Source organism: Lathamus discolor, chromosome 2 (assembly GCF_037157495.1).
Source record: "Lathamus discolor isolate bLatDis1 chromosome 2, bLatDis1.hap1, whole genome shotgun sequence".
Classification (NCBI taxonomy): domain Eukaryota; kingdom Metazoa; phylum Chordata; class Aves; order Psittaciformes; family Psittacidae; genus Lathamus; species Lathamus discolor.
In genome coordinates, this window is record NC_088885.1 from 126,126,805 (window position 1) to 126,152,755 (window position 25,951).

The following is a 25,951-nucleotide window of genomic DNA, read 5'->3' on the forward strand; positions in this document are numbered from 1 at the left end:
GAAAATGAGATTAAAGAGTCTCCCATAATGACTCAACAGAAGCATAACTAGTATATTTGCCTCCTAGTTTTGAAGTTTTATGACACAAATAATTCCTGCTGTTTCTACGCTAGACATTTTACTAAACTACAAAACATATCACTGGACAAAGACAAGGGCTCCTTGTGAAGATGTGATGAGTAAAAGCCAGGATCAAGGTGTATTAAAAGGCTGATCTACAAGAGCATGCAAAGCTCACAGCTGAACAACTTTTCCACAATTGCTATATATAGAAGGGAAAACATAAGTCTGCAATCTACTGTTCCAGTACTGAGAAACAGCAGCCTCCTTTCTGTTCCCATGCCTCCACCCACATTTTTACTATCACATAATTTTCATACTGCCTTATTTACAATATGTTATTAAAACTACATACAATTTCAAGTGCTGTATTTGAAAATTACAGGCAAGAAAATAATGATTTCAGGTTTCTGGAACATAATGCCACATACTGCAATACGTTATATACAGAGAAACACATCATACCCCACTCCAAACACATACATACACACTGGAACTTTCAAATCAAAAGAGTTTATAGTTCCTATAAAGTAATGGACTGTATTCATTTCTCTATTTCAAGTATGATATTGGTTTTAAGAAAGAAATAATAAAAATAACAAATCACTACACAAAATACATATTCTACATTGTAACTTAATGTTGCTGGTTCTATACTTAAAAGTCCTTTTTCTAGCAATTATGTAAAAGCTAGTGCTATATTACAATCTAGGATATTACAAATAATTAAAGATGTCTTATTTTTAATATTATGCATTAAATTATTTTTATAAACATGAAAGCACACTGAAATTATGATAACAGGAATTTCTGCCTTCTACAACAATAAACTAGAAGATTCACTGTACGAATTACTGAAAGTACCACATGCAGATGGAGCAAAGGACCTTTGGAAAACAATCTTTAGTGAAAATTAAAGCATCAGTCATACAAATTGAAAGGTATCCAAATGTACAGTATTTTCCACTATCTGTAGATCTGCAATCCTGCAGCCGAAGTTCCTCTGAACAATTTCCTTGGCAGAGGTTATAAGGTCAGTGTGAATATACGCTGCTTAGACATACAATAAAGGAACTGCTTCTGAGAACCCCTGGGTGTTCTTCTATCAGTGCTCACCTGCTGGCAATAAGGCTTTGGTCATTTGGGCTGTCTCATCCCAGATTTCTACTGTTTCTCACTTTCACGAATAAAGATCCACTAAAATCTTACCTGTCTTCATAGGGTATGTTCATACACGTTATAACACCATTGTGAATAATGATAAAACAAAATTGTTCTGGAGATGGACTGCTGCAACTAATGGAAAGATTTTAAATCACTTTGATTAGCATAATCTGATAGACATAAATACACTAGAAATAACTATTAACCTTTCCTCTGCCACTTAAGCTCACCAGGATACAAAATTAGTATTTCTGGGTTTGATTGACGACTGCAGTGGGATTTTTTTAATTCCTTTCCCCCTTTTTTTTTTTTTTTTTGCCTCTTTTATTTCTTCGTCTTTTGGCAAAAAGCAGAGATTAGGTGTGACGGAGAAAAGCTGAACAATCCTTCCCATACTACAATATAGCAGAAGTGGCACCATATGATGATGCGATTCTGAAAACATGTTCTAAAAATTGTGAAAGAATTCTAAAGGATGCTAAAAATAGGGCTGAGCTTTTAATAAAGTCAGTGATGATATTGTTTCCCATCTGTTCCTGGTAGCATAAAGTGATCTCTGGTTTCACACTGCAAAATATTATAATGGATACAGATACCAGTTTCCTGCTTTCATCCCCTCACTGCTTCAGCCATTGATACCATCTTGAGTATCAGAGAACATGTGATTATTCTCTATGTGCTAGAAATGGAGGGGCAGCAGATATCATCCAGCAATGGTGTGCAAGTACATTCATTACAGTGTTCCTTCATTTCACAAAGACTACTTTTACTGACTATTTTTAACCTAACACAAAACATTTGCTGAAGACTTTTTTTACTCTTAAAACCAGGAGTTCATACGAACCACCCATAACATATCTATCAGAACAACTGCTCTCTTTCATGCACACATCTGAGGTTTTATACAGAGAAAGTTTTCAGTTACTATGATGGCAATCAACACAGAAGCTGCAATAGCAAGTAAGACCAAGGACCTCTCAAGCCTCAAGTCTCACATACAGTCCCTGACAGCAGCATGGAAATGGTTCCCTGTTTCTCCATTTCAGCCCTTTGATCCCCAACTGCTCCTGTTCCATTATCATAACCATTCAACTTCTCCATTTTCTTTTCCCTTAGACATGCCTTTCCACAGAGGGCCCAACACCTTTCTGGGATCAATAAACACAGTACTTGCCCAAGAAAAGAGTGTTATATGAAAATACTATTCAGACACAAATGCTGTTTCCTCACCTCTCCCAGTGATGGTGACAATGTACGCTACACTACTCGTGATGCCTGGCTAGGCATTCTGAAATACTTATAAATCAGTAGCGCTTCAAAATGATGGCTTTCATAATGGGATCTGTAACTTCATTGTGTAAGAAGTTAAGTGGCTGGAGAGCTTAGAAGAGGCTACACATTCAGGCCACAGGTCCCTATACATTTATTTTAGTGGCACTGTATAGGAAACCAATGGCCTCAGACTACCTCTGAGAAGGACCATCAGTAGCTTCTGTTGATGTTATAAACTGTAGCTACTGATAATGTTCAACTACAGAATAAATTATCCATTTTTGACAGAACCACAAAGCCGCTTGTGAAGACTCTATCAGCACATATAGGAAAAGTAAGTGCAAACCCTGTCAGCAGTGTCATCCTGACAGCCAGGCATGGGGAGCGTCTTGAAATGCAAATCTTTTCTTCAGCAGTGCAGCACGTGGGACTAATTGAGGACAAAAATTTGTTGCAGGAACGTTGGAAAAGAAACAACTGATACATGAATTTCTAGTGCCGACAACACTCACACATTTCTCACAATCAGTATTTTTTTCCTTAACAGTTCCAGCTTCTGGTGTTAAGAACTGGTGCAAAAACGTAAAGTTTACTTTTCCTTTTTTTTACTTCTCCTATCCTTTTTAGGTTCACTGGGGGCCCTACAAACAAATCAAAAGCACAGAGAGTTTATTATTTCTACACTAGAGTAATGATTTTTGAATGCTAGGGGTTAGGAAAATAACTGCAGAGGCCCAATCTTGCAAAGCCTCTCAGAAGCCTTTTTTCCAGCCCCATGGGAATTGCTGGTATTACCCTGTGACTAACCACAGCCGCTAGATTTTTCCACTGCAGCCACTAACAGGAGAGGGGGAGCCGGTTCCCTGATCTCACCTTTCACTGATGCCGCCTCTTAGAACAGCGATGCCCCTGTTCAAATGTAAAGCGCTGGGAAATTGTTACCAGGCATCCTACAGGCACAGCGGCTAAAGCAGAGCAGAGGTTTAGCATGGAAAAAGAAATACAGCCTTGTGCCAGCAGAGGAAGTGAACAGGGTGGGAAGGGGCTTCCCGTGGCTTCACCTCCACACAGGGAATTCTCTGCTGGAGAAGGAGCGTTACATTAGAAACTGGTCCCATCCTTATGAATATGGCTACCAGGGATTAAGTGTATTTTATCTAAATTACAGCGGAACAAACTTCACACACATGAAATAATTATTAGCTCTGCTCAATTAAGAGTTTAGCCTAGAGAGAGAGAAAAAAATTCAAATAGAATAGAATACTCCTGAGAGACACACTACAAAGAATACATACATCCGATTATGTAGCATTTTAGTGATGTATGTAATTTAAACTGTGGATATGTTTATAACTGCGTAAGAAGTAATAGACTAAAATACTTCTTAATGTTTTCAATTGAGCATCTTCCTAGTGTTCATAAATGGTATTTACTTTTCTATATTAATATACAGAAGAAAGAAGGGAAAAAAAGCCCTCACAAATATTTTCTGACAGATTTATCAGTGGGAAAGCCTCGAGCTTTATTTGCAGCTCATTCCAGATTCTGAAAGCAAACCTTTGTGAAACCACATAAGTTTAACAGAAATCCATAAGTCAGAGAAGAGAAGCCAAAAGCAATAGTTTGAAGTCTCCTGCTACATTTTAACTTAGGAGGCCTTCTTGGTTTTCCATCCTCCCAACTCAAGCTATGTCAGTTCTCTGGATTTCTGACAGCAGACTCAGAAGGTGCTACTGATGGGCATCGCCTTCTCTTGGTTGTGTTTCAAATCCTCCCTTCCTACAGGTGGGAAGGCAGGACCAGTTGAACCACCCCAAAAGCTTTCTTTGTATTCAAGCTCTACTCCAACTTCCTCAATGAAACCAGCTACAGAACTATTTCCCCCTTGATGCTCTCTGTAAAATCAAAATGTATTTACAAAGTAAAGAATGAAACTGTAGCCTCTGTTGGGATTGCAAAAAGACGAGGCATAATCTAAAAGAGAAAATTTACATCAACACAGATTTAGTTTAGTTCTTCACAGAAAAAGAGGAACGAAAAAGAGATGCTGGCAAAACCCCGGACAGGGCTCTACAAATTGCTGAGGAAAGAGGTCAAGAGAAGAAAAAACCCCAACTGTAACAGGCAGAATGAAATTTATGATCCAATACTGTTTAAAACAGGTTTTCTCAGGTGCCACATATAATTCTCATTCTTCATAAATTTCTGAAATTGCTACTGAAATGCCACATCCATCTCAAATCATATACCCTCATTTATATAATAATAGGTAAAAAGTATGAGTTTTATTATAAGGGATACTAGAAAACTCAACTCTGCACCTTAGAAAACTCACATGAATCAAGAAAAATCCTTAAAACAGCAACATCACTTGAAAGTGATTGTAAATGCTGTATGTTTAAACACGCAATGAAATTTTACACTGCAACTGCCTTGAAAACAACTTTTCTTTTTTTTTGCACGCATTAGCCACCTACTTTTGTCTTGCCTCATTCATATTTGTAATTTTACCCTGTGTGATACTTTTGATCTCTCCTGAATTGCCATGCAAAAATAAAATCCAAACAAACAGCTAAGGAAGCAGTAAAAGCATGTAACTGGCCAAAGATAAGGGTACAGTATGAAAAAATAATGTTAACATGTAATAGAAAGTATACTTAGCAAACTCCTAAATTTTAGTTGCCATTAAAGTTCTAGATATTAGATGTAATAGCATTTGAAATATTAGATTTAATAACATTTGTGCACGACTATTGCTAAGTAATAATATTGACTAATGATATTGCTTAGTCATGATATTTAAAGGCCAAGTTGGAAGGGGCTTTGAGTAGCCTGGTCTAGTGGAAGGTATCCCTGCCCATGGCAAGGGCTTGAAACTAGATGATGTTTAGGGTCCCTTCCAACAGAAACCATTGTGGTAATGTACAGGAGGCTTCTAACATGAGTAAAGCTATACAAGAAGTACTTTCAAATGTATCAACTTGAATAAAACCACCCCTAATCCCCTCCAATTCCCCCTCCTCTTCCCCCCCCAAAAAAAACCCAAAACAAAAACTTGTGTTTGGTAACGTGAGTACTTTTGGACCACTACACAAGATGAAGCAAAGCAGTGAAGAACGTGTAAGTTATTTTGATGCTGGTCAACCACAGGCAGGGAAAGCAGCTCTGCCTTGGAGTTGCGCAATTCCAAGCACTATGATCCATGGCTTATATGGAACTTGATACCCACATTCACGTTCCTTACCCAGTTCCTATTGACTTGATGCAAGTTGTTTTCATTCCCTGAAAGCAAGTAATTTTTGAAAAGACCAGTGCCTAAGAAACAGTAACTATTTCAGCAATCAATTTTAAGACCAGATTATCCCATCCTTGTGAGTAAAGTTAGCTACTATTTTAGGGAAGTGATTATGTAGTGAGGTTGCTCTTTCATCATACAGCATGCATCTGTCCAGAGCAAAGAAGCTATTAGACTCTTGAATACATTTTTGTCCCCCAGAAACTACAGACCAAGTCTTACAGGAAGAACTATGTGACATCTCAGGAAGGTTTTAGGAGGTAAAACAAGGGAGAATTATGCATCTGCACCAAACTAAAATTAGAAAAGCTGCCATATGGCTCTGTGAAGCCAGCAGCACGTTCTTATTCATTAGGAAGCATTCTGCTAACATAAAAACACAAGGCCTTCCTGTGCTCTCCAAATGTGTTTATCTTTTCAACATTAATGCACGATATATCATCAGGCTGCTGAAATCTCCTGCAGTGCATATTAAAAAAGCACAGCTGCACTTTTTCTCAGCACGTTTATTCACTGCGAGCAATCTAAGAGGATGGCTTTGCCCACCTCCCTGACACACAGCCCTCTTGTTAGCACAACTTGGATCACCTTCTTCTGGAAAGGACCCCATGCCCACCCACCTGCTCTCCCACCCAGCCCAGCAGCGCCCCATGCCTCCATTCATCACACCCACATGGTTCAGCTTCACATTTACTACTGCTGGTGGAAGCACACTTAAATGGTAAATGACCCCAGGGCTTAAGCTAAAAGCCCTTGGAAAGCTGTAAGCTCAATTACTCGCTCAGGAGTAATAGCACTTAAAACGCGAGAATCCTTCCTTGTGAATCCTTCCTTGCGGTGTTTTCAACTTTTAATTGGCACAGCTGCTTTCCAGTCCCACACATGCTCATTCCACCTTCCCACTGTAAAGAAGCATCAGTAAGAAATGAGCTCCACAAAAAGCTTTGCGTTCTCTCAAACCCACCAAATACAAGCAGCAAACTTCCAGTGGAGCTTTTCAAACTTTGAGTGATGTCTGCTCCTAGAAACTTCAGTAACAGTATCCAGTGTATAAAAATTTCACGGACACTGAAAGTAAAACAAGCAGTGGAAAACCATGATGGATTCAGGAATATCAACAAACAGAAGTAGTAATACATAAAATTAATACTAGTTTCATTTCTCTTAATAATTTTTACATGTCTCCATCATTCTTTTCTTCTACAAGTCAGCACTTTTGTCACCCAATGCAACTTCTATAAGAAGTACTGCCTGAGAAATAATTGCCCCGAGCTCAGTTAAACTGGAACAAGGACAAAACAAATGAAATTCAACTCGCCAAGAATAATATTTAACTGCTGGACAGAAAGAAGTCTAGTATCTCTGTATGTATTTTTTGCTAAATAATAGGCATGCTACTACCTTTTCCTTGGGTTCTTCTCTTCCCCATTCTCATTTTGCCTGTCTTTTCTGTCACTACATGTACAATCCTTTTTTTCTCTCATTATTACAGAACTCAATGGCCTGCGTCTTGGAAGTGAGGAAGAGGACATGTAACAGCAAGGGAAATGCCCCCTCCCTCCTCTCCTCACCCCAGGAGCCAGCTGGCTCCAAGCCCTGTGAGCTGGAGGATTTCATTCCCCCGCTCCTGGCACATGGTTCCATTCAGAGCACTGAGGGTGAGTCTCACCCTTTATAAACACACTTAAGTATCTTCTCTGGAGATTTCTAGCTCTTGATTTTAACAGTGGCAACCAGAAGTGACAATTTTATTTACAAAAATAGCATTATCTGCAGAAATATGTACTTACTGTTCCCAGATTTGTCTATCAAATGCACTGGCAGAGATTATTCACATCTGAAATTACTTCAAAAGGTCACCAGTTTCTGGTAAATTAAGAACTGGGGAACTGAAGTAAAACCCAGAATTACAACACACTTGCTACTACTTAACTGAAGTGTCTTATCTGGGACCCCAAGTCCTCAATGGCATGAACCATCCCCAGCACACAATAAGAATACAAAACACCACAGCAAGTAAAATAATTTTCCTGCTGAGATTACTGATAAATAAAAATGCTAGAAATAAAGGCACAAAAGGACAACTGTCATCCTACCATTTCAGTGGAATCTAAAGTCAGTTTAAAAGAAGCCCTGGATCCAGAAACTATTTCTCACCCCGTGCCTCATTGTAAACTGTGAGGATATATCAAACTACCACATTGTGAGTGGAAAGTTGTTTTTCATTTCTTGAATGTAGAATTAAGCTTTCGTTACAAACATGAACTGCTGGACATGCTGCAACCTTTTCCACTAAGGTTTTAAAAAAAGTGGAAAAGAATCTAACTGGGTGTAGTTTTCCTCCTGTAGAATTTTTAGACAGGTCTTAACTTATTAAAGTATTTGAGTACATTCAACATACACTTTTATATAAAATGAAAGGGTGTGTTTAACCTGCAAGCTGACAAATTGAATGTGTGTGCATATATTGATGTTTTTAAGCTATATTCTTTGCCTTTTCTCCAAAAAGACCACTACCTTTCCAGTTATACTGACTGACTAGAGAAACAGCATAAACAAATTAATCGTCAAAGGTGCTACCTGCCCAGAAGACTTCCTTAGCAAAAGGCCAAAATCCAGGATGGTGCCAAGAATTTGTAATTTTCATTGGTTTTAAATGCTTTTTTAAATGCTGGGGGGGGTGTGTGTGTGTGGGGGGGGGGGGGGGGTGTGTTGGTTTTGTTTGGTTGGTTTTTGTTAAGTTTCTTTTCCTAGGAATGTGTAGTAACCAGTATAATCTCCAATCTCTGACTGGTTGTGGTGTAATTTAGACTATTTTACAACTGCCTAAAATACAGTACTTAAACAACAAAGGAATACACATGGCAGATTAAACACACTGCCTATCCCTATCTGTGCCTTACCCCAAAATACCCTCAATTTTATCAGTCACTTATTATTCTATTCTGAAATTAGATAAGCAGATTCAAACATATGTATCTGTAGCTGTATACACAAACATATATCCATGAAACAGTTTTACCTCTGTTGGTATTTAGATGACTTCAAAACACTCACGTAAACTACTCAGCTGTACCCTATAACAAACACCATGCATCCATCAGCACTGACTTAAAATGTGGTACATTAGTATGGCAGAATTTCTAATAAAAGAATCAAACTAACTGACCTCTGCACTGAAATATTAGACATAAATATTTGGCATTATTCAGTTTAAAAAAGTAATTATTTTCTTTGGTATGTACTGAATTAGGACAGAAAATTTTACTGTATTTTTTGGCATTTACAATTTAATAAGTGTTAGATATTTACTCAATGAGTAACCTCATCTTGTTTTGATAATTCATCTCTAAAAACATTATTAATGTTTTCAAAGACAAGAAATAAGGCAGGATCTGATAAGTTTTGTCAAAGCAGGGCTCCATCGCTATCTCAGAAACAATATATTGCTTTCACAAAAGTTAACAGCTCTCCAGTTGGTTCTTTAACGCTCAAAAACACAGGCAAGATTTTGAAAATAAAGATACAAGGGTTAACACTCTTTAGACTAGAATCTGCGGATGCAATTGCCAAGCTAATTAAACTTATAGGTTTCCAAAACTTAGGCCAAAATAACATACTGGGAAGGAATATTAATCTAGACAGACTCCGTTTCTTGAAGCCTTACTCTTACATACTCAACCAACTGTTAAAAGGAAACAGATGACTCCCTTTCTTCGAATGCCACATCGTCGTGATTACAAAATATCTTATTTATTTTAGGATGCTGAAGATAAATCTTTATGACACACCAACAGGCAAAGATCTTTTTGCTTTTATAAATTGCCATCAATGACGGCAAAAGTTTTCAAGAGACCTAATATGGCACACCAACAAGAAATATGATGGATCATGGGCTCCTCATGAGCCCATGAAAGACAGTTTCCATAATAAAGCATAAGCCAAATTGGAGCACAGATAATTGAAGACAGCTAAGGAAGAACAGAACAAGTTTAATTTAATGTGTCCATGCTAACATGTACAACAGGGCTCCTACAGCTTCTAATATTCCAGATTATAGCAGATCTTCTACAAAAAAGCTCTAAATCATTAAGGACAAGTAAAGTTTTCTTCCTATAATAACCCAGTGTTCAGAAATAGAAGCTGGAGCCCTCTTCTTGCTTGTCTAACCCACCATCACAGGCCACAGCCAAACATTGTCAATTTAGAAACAGAAATGTTCCTTTTATTGCAAGGAAAGCCAAAGGAAAAACAAAAGCTTCCTAAAAGAATCTGTTTACTACTTCCCAACACTAACTATTCTATGATTCTATAATTCCTACTTAAAGGAATGTTTTAACCTAAATCCTTTGTGAAACAGTGTTTCAGATTCATTTAGGATATTTCAGCAGTAGATACCTTACTTCAGGTACATGGCTTTTGGAAGGATGGTAATGACTATTAACACCTGTCATTTAAGACATTCTCTAAAATTAAAAGATCTTTTTTTTATTACCCCAGAAAAGCTTGGCTTATCTTGCTGCTAAGATTTACATCCAGACAAAGTCACTTACCTCAATTACATGAATTTGTTCTGTCACATCTTAAAATGCCTACTAATAGAACTGATAGGTACAAATAGGCTCCCTTCAACACACTGAACCATACTTACAACATAATTACTTAAGAGTTACCATTTCTTGTTCTCTATTTCAGAGTCATGAAGTTGGGATCAGCACCTAGTCTTAAATAAGTCAGTATAATTCATAAACAGAAAAATAATTAAACCCAAAGAGTACTGCTTTCTCTATTTTCTCAGTTCTCCTGAAAAGAAAATTTGACCTGCCCTAAAAACGGTTCCCTTAACCATGGATGACGAGCAGCTCACTGGAAAGGATGCTCCATGTCTCCTTGGCACAAAAGCTGGTAATGTAAGTCTGCAGCCAAGCCCATTCATCAGATCAGATCAAAAGTGATAATTCATAATTTTCTCCTCAAGTCTGCAATTTACTTATTTGCTTGCAAAAAGGAACATGCATGCCTGCTTCTCACTTCATTCATTAAAGCACTAACAGATGAGACCTTTTAGATAACAGTTATTTCCACAGGATTATGGGTCCAGTTGAGCCTAAACATTTAAAGATACAGGGATTTGAGGTAAGGATCTAAATTCTATGCCATTTGTCGATCTGGGCCAAAGTCCTTATTTAAAAAAAAAAAAACAAAAAACAAACCCCCAAAAACCCCAACAACCCCCCCCCCCAAAAAAAAAAATCAAACCCAACAAACAACCCAAGAACAACTACCCTCCACCCACCAAGCAAACAAAAAACAAAAGAGAAGAAACTACCCCCCCACCTTTGGAAAGGGTTTGAGCTGTTGACGTAAAGGATATATACCCCTTGTCTGAACTTCTAAGAACAAATGACAACTCCCAGGATCATTACAGAGCTTAGGGAAAGGAAGAGGATTCTTGCACCATAACTCACAATGACCCTGAGAAAACCAATATCTTCCCTCAGCTATATTTAATAAAGGTTTTATGGACTGGCTTCTCTGCCTGTATCACTGCCACAAAAAAAGCAAACAAACAAAAAAGCTTACTGAGCATATTTACATTTTAGATTGCCAATTGCAAACACATAATTATAATTTGAACATTAAGTACAATGGCCTGACAAGCTGTATTATAATGTTCAGTTAAAATCAGCATCTCTAGCAGCCACACAGATGGAGCCTCAACTTTCAAGCTTAACAGTAATCACAATAAACCTTGATATCAATCAGTGTAACACTCAACGACTCATTAGTAAGTTTTGTCACATACCCTAAAACTATTTAATGATTTCTTACTGCAGCACTAAGAGAAATAACAATATCAGAAAGACAGCAAATGGAATAAAACTGTCACAGGTATGGTGATGCTGGTCCCAAAATTATGGCTAAAGCACACTGAAGGCAAGAGAGAGCATAACCGGGAAAGAAGTGGAAAAACCAAATGCAGGACAATTATTAAAAAAGAGAGAAAACAGAAAGGGCTGGAAAATAAAGCCCTTCAAGAGAAGAGGAAGAAATAGGGGAAAGCAAAGAAAAATCATTCTACATAAAATACCATTTTTGACAGCTAGAGACATTCAGAAAAGTCAAGAGGCATGCTAAGAAATAACTAAAGATAGAAAAATAAACATTCAATTATTTCCTCCTAGCTAGAGGGGAAAGGTTTTGTACAAAAGAAGGAAGACAGGAAGAATTTTATGCTATTGGCACAAAATACGTCAACATTTTTCCACCAAAAACCAAAGCAAACAAACCAAGAAAAATCTAAATGAGGATCCTCTGAGTTTTCTGATCTATGTTTAGAACTTACAACCGTGGTATCTCTTCCTCCTCTTTCTTTTTTTTTTTATTTCCAAATGAATCAATTGTTATATTAAAGCACACTTCCTCTTCTATGTTGAACACAGGCCCAGAGCTAATTTGACATAGAACAACCTGTCTCTGGAAGACATCTCCTCCAGAAGGACCATGGGAATTGCAGGTTGTTCCAAGTCTTTCTAGGAAATTGTGCCTCACAAGGAAAAGTACCAGTAAAAAGCTACTGCTCTTCATGCTCACAAAGCTTAAGACGACAAAGGACTGTCTACACAGATCTTGTAACACATCCCAAAATGTTTCACCAAGTGACTCCTGCATGATGCCAAGAACCTTCTCTGAGTTACAATATATACATTGAAGGACATTCAAATCTGTTTGGGAGGGCTGATAAAAACTACCAATGTCTCCATTAAGTTGCTTCAAATTTCAATTAACTTTCCACTAAGAATCTACACCTTACATATGAATTGGCTTTGGCCACATATTCCAGCTGTTAGGCTGCATCCTGCCTTTGTGTGTTAAGGAGTCCTCTGTGGTGGGCATGCTGCGTAGCTCCGTTTTGCTTTGCAGTAAGCAAAGCAAGGTTTGCAGGGATGTGCCTTTCTGCTTCAAGATGAATAGAGCCTCAGTGAGTAGAGGTACCACACTGTTGTTTCTTCCAAAGGGGCACACGGGTATTATTTCAAATAACACAGCAATACCTGGAGCATCTCCAGTTACAGAGTATCTTCTTTGAAAGTTTTCTACTTAAGAAGAACTTAAATTTATGTACTTCTGACATTTGCTCTGATCTTGTGTGAGCTAAAGAATGGCTTGCTTTCAGAGGGAAGAGGGAGAGCATGTGTGTCTTTAAGAGCGTGGCACACACACTAGAAGTACCCATTGTCTTGCAAAATACATACACATGTGCCAAACAAGCTTCCAGTGATGAAAGGGAACAGAAGGCATATATGTCTTGGCTTTCTAACCATCTGTCTGAGGACATTCAACAGTGTACAAGCAGAGAAAGTAACTGATCATTTGCCACATCACCCTTCAAACTTCAGTATATGTTTTTTTCCCCAGTTGTACACTGTGGGCTTTCACAAAGGAAACTTAAAAATGAACAGTAATTGTTTTTTATATCTTCAGTCATTTTACTTTCAAGGACCCCTATTTCTAACTAACTGTCCATATGCAGAATCTTTGACAGAAATAACAAAATGTATGACTTAGAACAGATGCAATTATCTTGGTTATAGTTTGAACACAGAGGGGCCTTTGATCAATACCTCTTTTAACGTGCTGTGAATCCACAGGTTTTCAGAATTCAAACATGGTATGAAAGGCATTGCACCCTATTGTGAGTAAATATTATATTATCACTTTTCAGGCTGCAGTCTTTAAAAAGAAAAGATAAAAGCTTTGTAACAAAAGCTAGCTTTCTTATAATAGATGATGTTATTTTGACTGAAGTATCATCACTACTTTCAGCAAATTAATTTGCTATTCCATAAATTAAGCTCCACAGAGACAGTTAAGGTAACATGAAGTCTCCTTCCTCATTTACTTGCTTTACATACTGCTGAGATTAGTACATTGCATTCACTAATCTAAAGTGCACAGCAAGCACTAGTGTTCTATAGTCAGCACCTCTTACACTGCATACCTTCTAACAATAAGTGACTACAAACACAAACACTAAGACCCAGATCAGAAGCTCCCAATTCTTCTTTAGCACCTAAGATCAGTGTTTATTATTGACCAGACACCTCTGAAGACAAAGCAGGTGGTGAGAAACACTAGGCTTGAGAGCTTAGTTCATACTGTGGAAGGCTAGATGTCAGCCCATATTTCTGTATTTTATTTTTTTCCCCAAATTTAGAATTCTAAATGCATTTATAATGTTTATAGTTCATAAGAGATTACACGATAAACTGCAGGCGAAAAATGTTAAAGTGTGCAATAACAGTTTTAAATGCAACCTGAGAACAGCACACTATCTGCCAGGAGGTAGCCTCCAAAATCCTAAATTGCAAGAAGAGATGTCTCCATCTTTCCTATGCAAGACATTTTTACTAAACTCCCACAAGTATACAGACCATTCTATGATCATTAAATTTTAAAATAACAAAACCAAAGCTCCAATGAAAATATTTCTGCAAAGAACAAAGAGGGAACACTCGAGATATGTCCCCCAGACTATGTTAAATACAGAAGACGCTCAATCCGTTATAGCTTTCCCCAACATTGGTATTACAGACCTCTTAGACTGCAACCTTCCTTGCAGCAACAGAACATAAAATAAACAACCAAGCTCCACTCCCTTGCATTATTTTCTCTTTTGATCGTTTAGAAGTTACGAAAGAAAACAAAGTAAAGATCAAAGAAAAGCAAAATACAGGTAAGATGCAAAACAAATAAGCAACTTTTCCTGTAACAGCTGCCCATAATTACTATTTCTACTTGAAAAAGACCACTATCTTGACAGTTAAAAGTGAACACTTAGTTTCTTTTCAACTTTGAGCCAAAACTTGGAGTCAAAATTTAACTTTCTGGTCTAAAACTTCAAGCAAATTATCTCTAGAATTGTCAAGCATCATGACTAGAGTCAATCATCATTGACAAAGTTGAAACCCACAGACAAGAGACACGTTAAGTGACAGTCATTGCCTGAAACTCTGCCATGCCCAACAGTACCAAGACAGCCCATGGCTCAGTCGTTGCTGGCACACTTGGACCCATGTTGGAAGGGGTCCCAAGGACCTTTGTGGAGACTGATCTTCTCCTCCCAGTCAAATAAAAGAAGCTGCTTGGGCTCACCACTCAAACTCACAAATGCTCCTGTCAGGGTAAGGAAGGGAATGTAAACTCATGTCCAGGAGGAGGGCAGGGATGGTCGAATCAGGGATTTTCAACAGCTGCCTCATTTCCTGCAGGCTAGTCTGCAGCCTGTACATCAGCATCTTTAGGACCACTCTATTATTGCTTTTAGTCAAAACAAATAGTAACAGAATTGACCTAAATCTCCTAATCAGATGATGAGTAAACAGTCTCATTAACTTTGTGGAACAAGGCTACATTTATTCTAAAACAGCAGATAGGATTTAAACCATGATTAGGAAGCAAAAATTACAACAATCCACTAAATCCTATTAAGTGCTGGTCTTACAATTTTGATTATCAGTTTGATGATTATTTTTGTCTGTTTTCTTGAAGCAGGAAAATCACAGAATCATAGAATGGTTTGGGTTGGAAGGGACCTCTAAAGATTCATATAGTCCACTCCCCCTGCCATGAGCAGGGATATCTTCCACTAGACCAGGTTGCTCAAAGCCTCATCCAACCTGGCCTTGAACACGTCCAATGATGAGGCATCCACAACTTCTCTGGAAAACCTGTTTGATTGCCTCACCACCCTCACAGTAAAAATTTTCTTCCAATGTCCAGTCAAAATTTACTCTCTTTCATCTTAAAACCATTGCCCCTTGTCCTCTCACTACAGGCCTCAGTAAAAAGTCTCTCTCGGTCTTCCATACAAAACCCTTTTGTATACTGAAAGAGCGAAATAAGGTCTATGCAGAGCCTTCTCCTCTCCAGGCTCTCTTAATAGTTTGAGCTCAGTGTGGACACAGTTTTATGTCATAAAGGCATCTTCAGCTACTCCTCTCATAAATCGTATTAATTAGATTATAACATTGCTTCAAAAAAAACATTGGTATAGCTAATACACCATAACTTACATGTAGATAAGGCCTAAGTCTTATCCTGCATGCTACACCACTGGCAGAATAAGCAAACCCTGGGAAGTTCCCCACTTGGTGAGTCTTGCTGGCTAATTATCACTTTTCATCAGAGCCAAGAAAGAAACTGATGGCCTGCATTACCTAAAACCAATTTAAATTGCTCAGTGAATCAGTAGTTCTCTGAAGGCATGCAAGTAGTAAAGTCAACACAACTGGATATTTAGCCAAGATGCTTTACAATGTACAGAGGAAGATCAAAGCCATTTTCAATGCATCAAATTCAGCTGTAGGTAGAGGAGACACCAAAGCAAAATCAGTAATAGATTTTTTTTTTTTTTTTTGTTAAATGTTCTGTATAAATTGTTCAACTTCACAGCACAATTTCCTCTGACACTTTATTCAGTCTTAAAATCTTATCAGGCTGAAAGTACAGCAGACAGAAATAATAATGGCATGCAGATCTCCTTCAAAAATAAGATTCAAAAATTGGCATCAATTTTAAATCTCCTGCCATCTCAAATATGATTAACATAAAAAAATATAATTACAGTAAAATTGACCAACTAGAATATTTGCAACACAAAACCAAACAAACAAACTCCAAGTCTACATATGCTCTCCTGTCTTAATACCCTGATTTGCTAAGATATTTATGCACATAACTTTAAACCTTTAAGTAGTTCCACCGATTTAACAGGGATTACTCATCTGCTGAAAGTTAGGCAGTTGCTTAAATACTTCGTGAAATATGAATCTAAATTCAGATCTGATAAATTCAAAGTAGCAGCAGCCAGAGTAACACCTCATTACAGCTTTAAGACCATGCCGTTTTCCTTTAGCAAGCAATTTTACTTCCAGACTGGCGCTGGAGGCAACAATAGACTATCTGCTGAAGTGACCATGGGATTACAAAGTAGTCCTGCTACAGGGAAGCAAAAACTGGTTTTGCTATCAAATGTGAAACCAGAAAAAGATGATATATATAATTAACAACAAGCCTTCTTTTCAAATTCATATAGGTTCCATAGCTCTTGCATGTCTCTCTTCACTAAGTACTTCTCCCTCTGTTTAGCTTTCACATGGTGATTCATTCTGTCCAAGGTCTGTCTTGTAAGGCTGCTCTGAAAACAAGATCTCACAACTCAAAAGTGTACCTTAACAGCTACACTGATAATCACCACCCTGATGTCCCTGCCCTGTACTACTGAAAACTGATCTACAGAACACAAAACCTCTTCAGAAACTTATGACATATGAAAGCTGGACTCTACAGGAAAATGGAACCAAGAGTGGATGAAGAGGAGATGCTGGATTTCAGCAGGTTGCAGACATTCAGGTGAATTTCCACCAGCGCTGAGCATGGCTTTTCTACTCTCCTGAGCTGAGGCTGATGTTGAGAGAATGTCCTTAGCTTTCAGGTGTCCCTCCTGCTTCCCATGTGACAGAAGTGCATAAGGGGGTACTGCGTACTATCCAGTCATTTCAAGGCATTTGCAGAATGTGGATCGTGTTTTTCTATCCTTCTTCCCTAGAAATCTCTTTTAATGTTAAGGGAAAATGTCCTTTAAAACCCAATCGCCTCCCCTGAAAATGTTTCTTTTGTGAAGAAGTAACAGTGATGCTACGGGTAAGTGCTTCTACCTAAAGAAGGTGAGTTTGAGAGACAGATGTACCTCTCTTCCTGTTTAGTTGTGGTATCATCATGTTTGATTGACTGAATGTGGCCTGGACTGGGAGCTGGAGTCAATGATCCTTATAGGCCCCTTTCAACTTGAGATGTTCTATGATTTGGGGATTCTTTGGCACAGTAGGTTATGTAAATTTAAATAATACTGGTGGATGCCATCCTAAAAAAAGGCTACAGGAAACAGAAAGGCATGAAGAGTAAGAGAAGAGAAATAAAAGAGATGCAGACGTGGAGTTTAATAAAAGGTATTCAGGGGACTTGAGGGGTTAAAAAAAAAAGATAAATAAAAAGAAGTCTTGTACTTGATGTCAGGACACATTCTTCAGCATTCATACTGAAGGGGTCAGAGGAGACTGTTTAGCTAGAGAAACTGCTGAAGAAGCTTAAGGTGATCTTCAGTATCCTCTGTATCCACTGCATTGCTGCTATCCAGAGAAGAGGGTAAAAGCACAATGAAATGAAGGAGGTTTAAAACCCTGAACCAATAGATGGTCAAGTAGTGAAATGTAATATATAATCTCTGCTTTACAATGTGGGCTATTTACCTGCATGAGGTTAGCATGATGGATAAAAAGAGCTTTAAACTAAGGGTACAGGTTTAATTTTTATATCCTGCTTAATACATAGAAGTAAAAAATATCAGCTAAAGGGGGACACAGCAACCAAAATCAATAAGAAACAAAGCCACTGACATAATAAGGAGTCAGGCAGATGACAAGATTCAAGGCAAAGGACCACCTTAGGTATGAAATCAAATGAGACTGATGTGAAACAGTTCAACTGACTGTAAACAAAGGAAGAAAAGAATCCAGACTCCTTTTATTTGTTCTCAGAATGTTGTTGTCTTCAGAGATGAGGAAACATTTTCATCAGTACTTGTACAACTGAAATGAATCTGTCCTAAGTGCTGAAGTGTTTTCTTAAAAATAAGGTAGGATCCTAAAATCAGACACTATTTTACTGAATACATTTATTAAATACAACCAAATGGCTTTATAGCTTCTCGGCTGTCTGGTATATAAAGGAACATTTATCCCCAGTGGTCTTTAACACTAGTCTAAAACAAGCTTCTTTTTAATTAAAAACTTGCAAATCAGAACTTATTGTGCTTGTACACATCTGTGTACATTATGAACACATCTGCAACATGTATGACTAACAACCATACAAAATAATTAAACATAGCTGCAAATAATTGGAAACCTTACACTTTCATGACCACGTAACACAACCATAAAACCAGCATTTCATATCACTTTTGTGTTATAGATAAAAAAAATGAGTGATTTTTTTTCCCAAGTGCTCAAAATACAAGTCTCAAATCCCCAGCAGAAATGCCCACTTAGAGATTTACACTAATACAATGTCCGTTTCATCTTCATGCTAAAATCATGGTTTTTCATCTTTGGATATCCACAGATCTCTCTCCAATCAGTGTAAGATAATAAGGTAAAAGTCTTCAATAGAAAATTCAGCTTTTGTAAAGAAACTTGTCTTCATTTTCCCCAAGTGCTGAAAACATTTCAAAACCCAGATTAAAACCACACATAATGTTTATATCTTCCAAATATCTTTAATTCTTCTAATTAATTCTGTTCTATGCATATATTTATAACTTATTTTCAAACTGTTATAAACCAAATCTCCAACATACCACAACTAAAGAATCTTTGAAGTATATACTATGAGAAATGATAAAAAGATAACAGATATAGTATTGCAAATATATATTTCCATATGAAATAGATCAGGATAACATTATACTAAATTACATAGTATTAATATGGCAAAAAAAAAAACTATTTCTTTTTTTCCAGCTACCAGCCCAAGAAGCTTGACATGGGAAATGAGTATTAATCTGTATTTCTTCCTTCCTTGTTTTCACTCCTAGAACCTAGAATAAAGTCTCCTCGTCAAATCTCAGTAGCAGCTGTAAAACTTGTTGTTTTCACTGGCTTTACAAGGTATTTATAACTGACTGCGCTTCTGTAAGTAATTAGACCTTGATGTGCAATTTCATTTACAGATGAAAAAGAAAAATTCGGAAGAATTTTTAGTATTTATTTAAAAAAACCGGCCTCTTTACTAAAACTAAGTAACAAAACTGTAAAACCAGATTTCACTAATTTAATCCAGTTTTGAACAAAAGCAAAGCAGATCCACTACACAAAAACTGAGCCATCTTAATTTGTGTTAATGTAGAATCACTCAGGAATTTCAGGACTTTCATTTAGTTTTCTTCTACAGATATCGAGTGTTACACTAAAAACCAACAACACAATGCAATTTTAACCTGAGTCTCGTGGCACTGTATGCAAGTCTAGCATTATTTTCATGATTTTGTTTTAGAAAAAATACTGTTAGGATAATGCAAGTGTTTTGCCATTATAAAGGTCTTCTAACATGACTTGGAAGTGGAAAAGCCACCATAAAGATTCGGAACAACCTGCACATATAAATATATATGTGCAAAATTCCCAGTGTGAGGTGATAAACTACCTAAAAACCGTGAGACAACAATAGCCACACTAGGTCTTCAACCTGTTTGCCTTGCTTAGGTCAGGGTTTTTGTGGCACTCAATGGAAGTACAGGTGTACTGTACCGGTTGTGCAGTTTGAAAGTTTACTATATGTGAGACCTATTTCTTAATGAAATGCCTGTTCCAAACCAATGCTGCATCTGAATTTTTCTTAAAAGGAAAACCTTTCAAATTTGCCACTACAAAACCAGGTGTAGCTTCTATGCTGAAATTGGTATCAAACTTTTAATTAGTTTAAAGGAATAATTTCAAGTATCCTAATCTTTGTTTCTGGATACTGAGATGCTATTTATGTCCACCTTGAGGGTCTCAGTGTTTTGCAATGGCCCTTTGAGAGACTCAAAGTCTAGTCTGTACCAGCTATGAGTTTTATGCAAAGACCCAAGCAGTTGTCAGACAATATAATTGTTCTCAGCTGAAGAAACCTGCGCAACAAATCAACATCATAAAGAGTGATTTAGTATCTTTATTGCTCAAGGGTTGCAAACTACTTCTATTTGTTGAAATAAACAGTATTCATAGCACTTCAGTCTGTCTTTAAAATTGCATTTTTGGTTGTTTTTGCAATAAAACTTTATGAGGCTAGAAAATTAAGAGCACATTCAGCTTTGGTACAATCCTGGCCCATTATGACTTAAATAATTTACATGTAACCTGGTCTGATGAGTGAGAACATTTTGTAACAATATGAAAAATGTTTTTAGGATATTGGTCCTGAATAACAAAACCCTGGATGTGCCAAAGTTGTCATTAGTTAGAGTCAGATTTTCAGACTGGATTTTCTAGAGCTGCTGAGAGAATTACCAAATGGACTAACAGACTTTTCTCTGTGCACCCACTTCCTAGGAAAACATATTTTTTTTTGTCCTTATTCCTTCTCAGGTAATGGTAAGGAAAATGTGCCTCCTGGTGACAGCAAAACAAAAATCCAAAATTGAAACTAAGAAAAAAAAGAACCAAACATAAGGAAATAAAAATAAAATCTCAAAAAGCCAACAAGAAATGACGATGGGCACTGTGCAGCATTAAGAGGTATACTTCCAGTGTGGGTCATGGCAACTATTTGACACTGCCCACTTTACATTTAGCTTTGAATAGGCTGATGCCTGAAACGGCAGATCTACTTGTTTTAGAAATAAACCCGTGTCTAAATTATACAACATGTAATCTCCACTTCTGTAATTTCACACATACAGTATGGAAAAGGAAGCATTATTTTCCACAGAAATCACAGAATACTGAAAAAGTGAAAAATGTTAACATGTTCAAAAAGCAAAGGAATCTCTCTAAAAACAGTCTACAAAGAGATCGAAATCTTTCACGTTAAAAGAAAAATGATACACACCTAATTTAAGAATTTGAATCTGCCCCAAACACCTGCAGTGCTGTTCATGCCTGCCCAGACAGACCTGCGCCACAAAACCCACTTCCAAAAATTTCAAGTTTCTAAATGATTTCATTTTTTTTTTCTTTAAATAGGACATATATGTAAAGAAAAGAAATACAAAACTAATCTTCTAGACAAAGAACAGGAAGAAAACTATCACGTTCTCTGGTTTACATTTATAACAAGACCCTATCTAGAGATTAGAATAGCTCCAAATCTATTGTAGTTGAGGATATGATGTCATCATTTAAGGGACGCAGATAATTTAGTCCACAATATCTATTCATACCAACAAAAGCAAGCAAAAGGGGGAATGAAGAATACTTTCATACCCCCCTCTCCTGGATCATTCCTACTTTCATGGATTCATCATCCATGTAAGAGTATGCAAGTACTCTTTTTTTCCCACCAATGCCACCTTCTAGTTAACTTTCATAAAGCACAAGTCATTTTAGTTCCATTAGATGCACGCATCGGACTGACCGATTTTCTCTCTCTCTTTGCAAATTCTGAATTTTCTGTGAGACTTATTCTTAAAATAGTGAGCAAGATACTTACCACACTCTGTTCACATGAACTACAGCACTTTTCATTACTGATTAATGAAAAACCTGGGAATTTGCTAAAGAAAAGCTGAAGAGACCATCAGGTTTGCCAAAAATAAAGCAATAATCAACATAGAAAATATTCAAAGTCAATTAATTAGTCTTCTTACCTTGTTCTTTTATCTGACGAATTTGCTTCACAGTTTCTTTCAAGATTGCACATTTGTCAGGTTTAAAGTTAAAGTTGTCAATATCATTAAAATTTGCAAAAATCAGCTCTGCAAGTTCTTCTATGTATTTATTCTCTTGCTCACGATTGCGTTTCTCAGTGCTTCTTTTAGGGCTGGAAAAAGATTTTATTTAATGTCACTTTGCTTCCTTCTGCCCAGCTCAAAGATGATTTCAAATGGTTTGAGAGCAGTTTAACAAAACCAGAGACAACTGTCCCCTCTCACTTCAAAAGTCTAACTTACAAGTTTCTCAAGCAGAGAAGGAAAGGAGCGTTAAAAGACACTACTTCCCCCCTCCTCCACTCCCAGCAGTTACATTTTTGTTCCAAAAGAGGTTTGAGATTTGAAATTCAAAACCAAAGATTAACTGGGGGAATGGGATTTGAACATTTAACAAGCATCCCTCCACATGGTGTTGAGAATCCAGGGAGTACTATATAGTGACAGTGTAAGAGAAAATAAAACAGCTTCAGAAGTTAAACCAAACAGCTCATACTCTCTGCCTCCTTGCGAAATTATGGCAGTTGCAAGAAGAAATGGTAAATGAGTGGATATGCTTTAAAATCTGTTTGTGTTGGTAATGCAACTGCCATAAAACTGAAAAATATTTTCCAAGTCCCTGATTACGATGAACAAGAACTGCCGGAATGAGTGACTGAAGACTCCTTGCAATGATTACCCAAAAAAGATTTTTACATAGCTCCTAAATTGTCACCTAAATTTTGTATTTTGGCACTACACTGGATTCAAACCAACCAACCAAATAATAATAAGACATAAGCCCCCACCCCAAAGCCACAACAATACAAAATTACTACATCAGAGTAGTTTGGTATTGACCTCTCTTAGCAAGAATGTAAGTTTGTCATTTTCTAACTGAAAAATGTGTGCACATGTAACAATTTAAGTGTTGCTTCTTCAGTGTCTTCAGAAACAAATGGTCTAACCTGGGTCCAAGCTGATCGGGATCCTTGCGCTTTCTTGACTCTGCTCTGGTTGGGTCAGAGGTATTTTCTCCCATCCCACTCATCTTGAACACATATCAGCAACTAAAAAGAAAGGGCAAGAAAAGATTATGGTGGAAGAATCATGAGCTCTCTGTTCCCAAGTTTCTCATTCCATGCTCAACTCAGTTTTTACTTGGCAAATCTATCATTCAAAATAGAGTTTTTTGAAAGGTACCAATAAAAGCTCTGTGTTTATGACACCACAAAATGCTACACAAAACTCCTTCAGAAGGAAATTTGTCGTGGGCAAGCAAAGTGTTCTCATCTCTTTGACTGCTACCAGATAAGTGCGTTTTGTGCCTGGGTTGCTGAATTTTCATGGCAATTTTGCAAGGTTGAATAAGGAAAGACAAAAGAAAAGCCATAGTGCCACACAACAAGAAAAACACAATAGAATTCAAATACATTAAATGAAATGTGTATCCCAGCTACATGAAAAGGTAGCACATGCAGCTTTAGTTAAAAATCAGAAGATAATACTTGCACAAGAACATGTGCAATACTGTAGAAACAGAACATCTGTCAACACTAGAGATCACTGAGGAACTGATAAATATTTTGTGCGTATAATCTACCTCATGAGGAAAACAACTTGTCAAGCTACCATGTGTTAAAACAGCACAAGCTTATTACAATTTGTGCAATAAACAGCCCATGGAAATCCTGCCCTGCTCCTGTCTGTTGTCCTGTGCACCATAGGAATACACAAAACTCGCCTGCCCCAGGTTACATACTCCTTAATAAATACCAATATTCTGGAGGCAGAAATCACTATTACAAAGGGCATAGGGAACTGATTCATACCATGCTAAAATAAGAGCTGGAGCCCGTAATTCTACGATCACTTCACACCAGCATAAAATGGAAATCAGGTATTAAAGGGGGTTTACCAGTTTCTACAAGCCCTTCACTTCTGTCCCACCGGTTCTCTTCACTCTGCTGGCCCAGTCAGGATGCACTGAATTTAATGAGGGAACTGCTGTGGGTTAAAACTGCAGTGCTCTTTTGCTTTTCCTTTTTGACACTTTATAAAATCTAGCAGCTGTGCATTTTCACAGGTAATAGGTGTGCTGGTAACAGGATGTTCTGGAAATCTAAGTTTTCCCAGTGAACTGACTGAATGAAGATATCAGCAGAAACAGCCTGGAGACTATGATCCAAGCAGTTCTGCAGGGATGCTGAGAAAGGCTACTTACTGAAACCTGAACAGGCAAACAAAGACTCCGAGCCATCTCAGATTCAGAACTGAACACCAGCTAATTTTTTTCTAAACTAAGTGAGGGGTTTGTTGTTGTTTTGTTTTGTGGTTTTTGTTTGGGTTTTTTTCTTTTTCTAAATACTGCTCAGGTTTCATGGAAAAGACTGGATCATGCCTGAAACACAGTTCCCAGCTGGTCTTTGAATGGATGGTATCAGATTCTATTTGAAAATACCTTTTCTCTATTGAGTTTACCCATAGAATGGTTTGTATTGGAAAGGACCTTAAAGACTGTAGTTCCAAATCCCCTGCCATGGGCAGGGAGACTTTCCACTAGACCAGGTTGCTTGAAGCCCGTCCAACCTGGCCGTGTATATCCATATGCATACACACACTGCCAACCTTTTGAGAACAACCCACTGCAAGAAGAAGAAGGGAGCACTGATTCCGCAGTAAAGCAGAGCTGAACTCTCAAAGGGAAGACAAGCCATCACAAACTCCATCACTGTGTACTTGCTGGAGAACTCTGCAATTCTCCAGTGATGCAGTCAGGGCATTCACAGTGCCACACCAACATCAACCCTACTGCAGAGCATGAAACATCTACTGCAGTCTCCAGCGTGGCCTGTGAAAATGGTTGCTCCATAAATCAGTATCTTCACTTATTTCTAGCCCCAGCAGTCATTCACATGTCTATTCAAATACAAAAGTAGAAACATACGTCCATCTGATGCGTTTCACTTTTGTGAAAATACGCAGTATCACAAGTATGACAAGTGGAGCTCAAAGGAAGGAGCAAGATACTATTAAGAAGACTGTCAGCAATTAAGAGAAGTTGTTAGGCAACAATAGTTCCACATCTCTGTCAGTGGAAAGCTGGAAGTGTCCTTAGGGCTCTGTTCAAATGACTGAATTTTTTACTGACCAGGGTGAGAAAAATTCAGCATAAAGAAGCTGTACATTCCTGAGATCATCCGACCTCTGAGAAAGACTCAGATGGTGGACTAAAGTTCAGGTGGGGAACCCCTTAATTTCTTAAGTTTCCTAAGTAATACCTGAGAAATGTAAACCAATTCACTATTTTTCTTGAGAAAAGCAAGCACAACAGTTCATGAAAATCTGTCGAACATTCAACTTCCATCTTCTTCCCCTGAGTAGTAAGAATTAAAGTCAGAGAAAAGCAGCTGGGGGAACAACCCCTCCACACCCCGTTCCTCCACAAGAAAGAAAATAGGAACAGTCATTGACAGTTTTCCCAGCTACTCTGTCAGGGTTACTGCAAAGGGAAGTGCCTTTTTGCAGTAACCAAAGTTTCACAGGTAGTTCCACCGTAGAATCATAGAATGGTTTGGATTGGAAGAGACTTAAAAGCTCATGTAGTTCCATCCAACCCCCCCTACCACAGGCAGGGACACTTTCCCCTAGATGAGGTTGATCAAAGCCCCACCCAGCCTGGCCTCCAACACTTCCAGGGATGGGGCATCCAC

General features: G+C 37.7%; 1 protein-coding gene across 7 annotated transcripts in view; it reads right to left on the bottom strand.

The window, feature by feature from the left end:
- Positions 1-25,951, bottom strand: part of NCOA2 (nuclear receptor coactivator 2) — a 194,269-nt gene that overhangs the window by 55,264 nt on the left and 113,054 nt on the right. For all 7 annotated transcript variants that reach the window (XM_065668417.1, XM_065668416.1, XM_065668415.1 and 4 more), the window contains 2 exons: positions 23,207-23,308; positions 22,200-22,372 (listed from right to left, as the gene is read on the bottom strand). In XM_065668417.1, coding sequence (XP_065524489.1) covers positions 22,200-22,372; positions 23,207-23,289 — 256 coding nt within the window. In that variant the 5' untranslated portion in view covers positions 23,290-23,308. The remainder of the gene's footprint in view (positions 1-22,199; positions 22,373-23,206; positions 23,309-25,951) is intronic.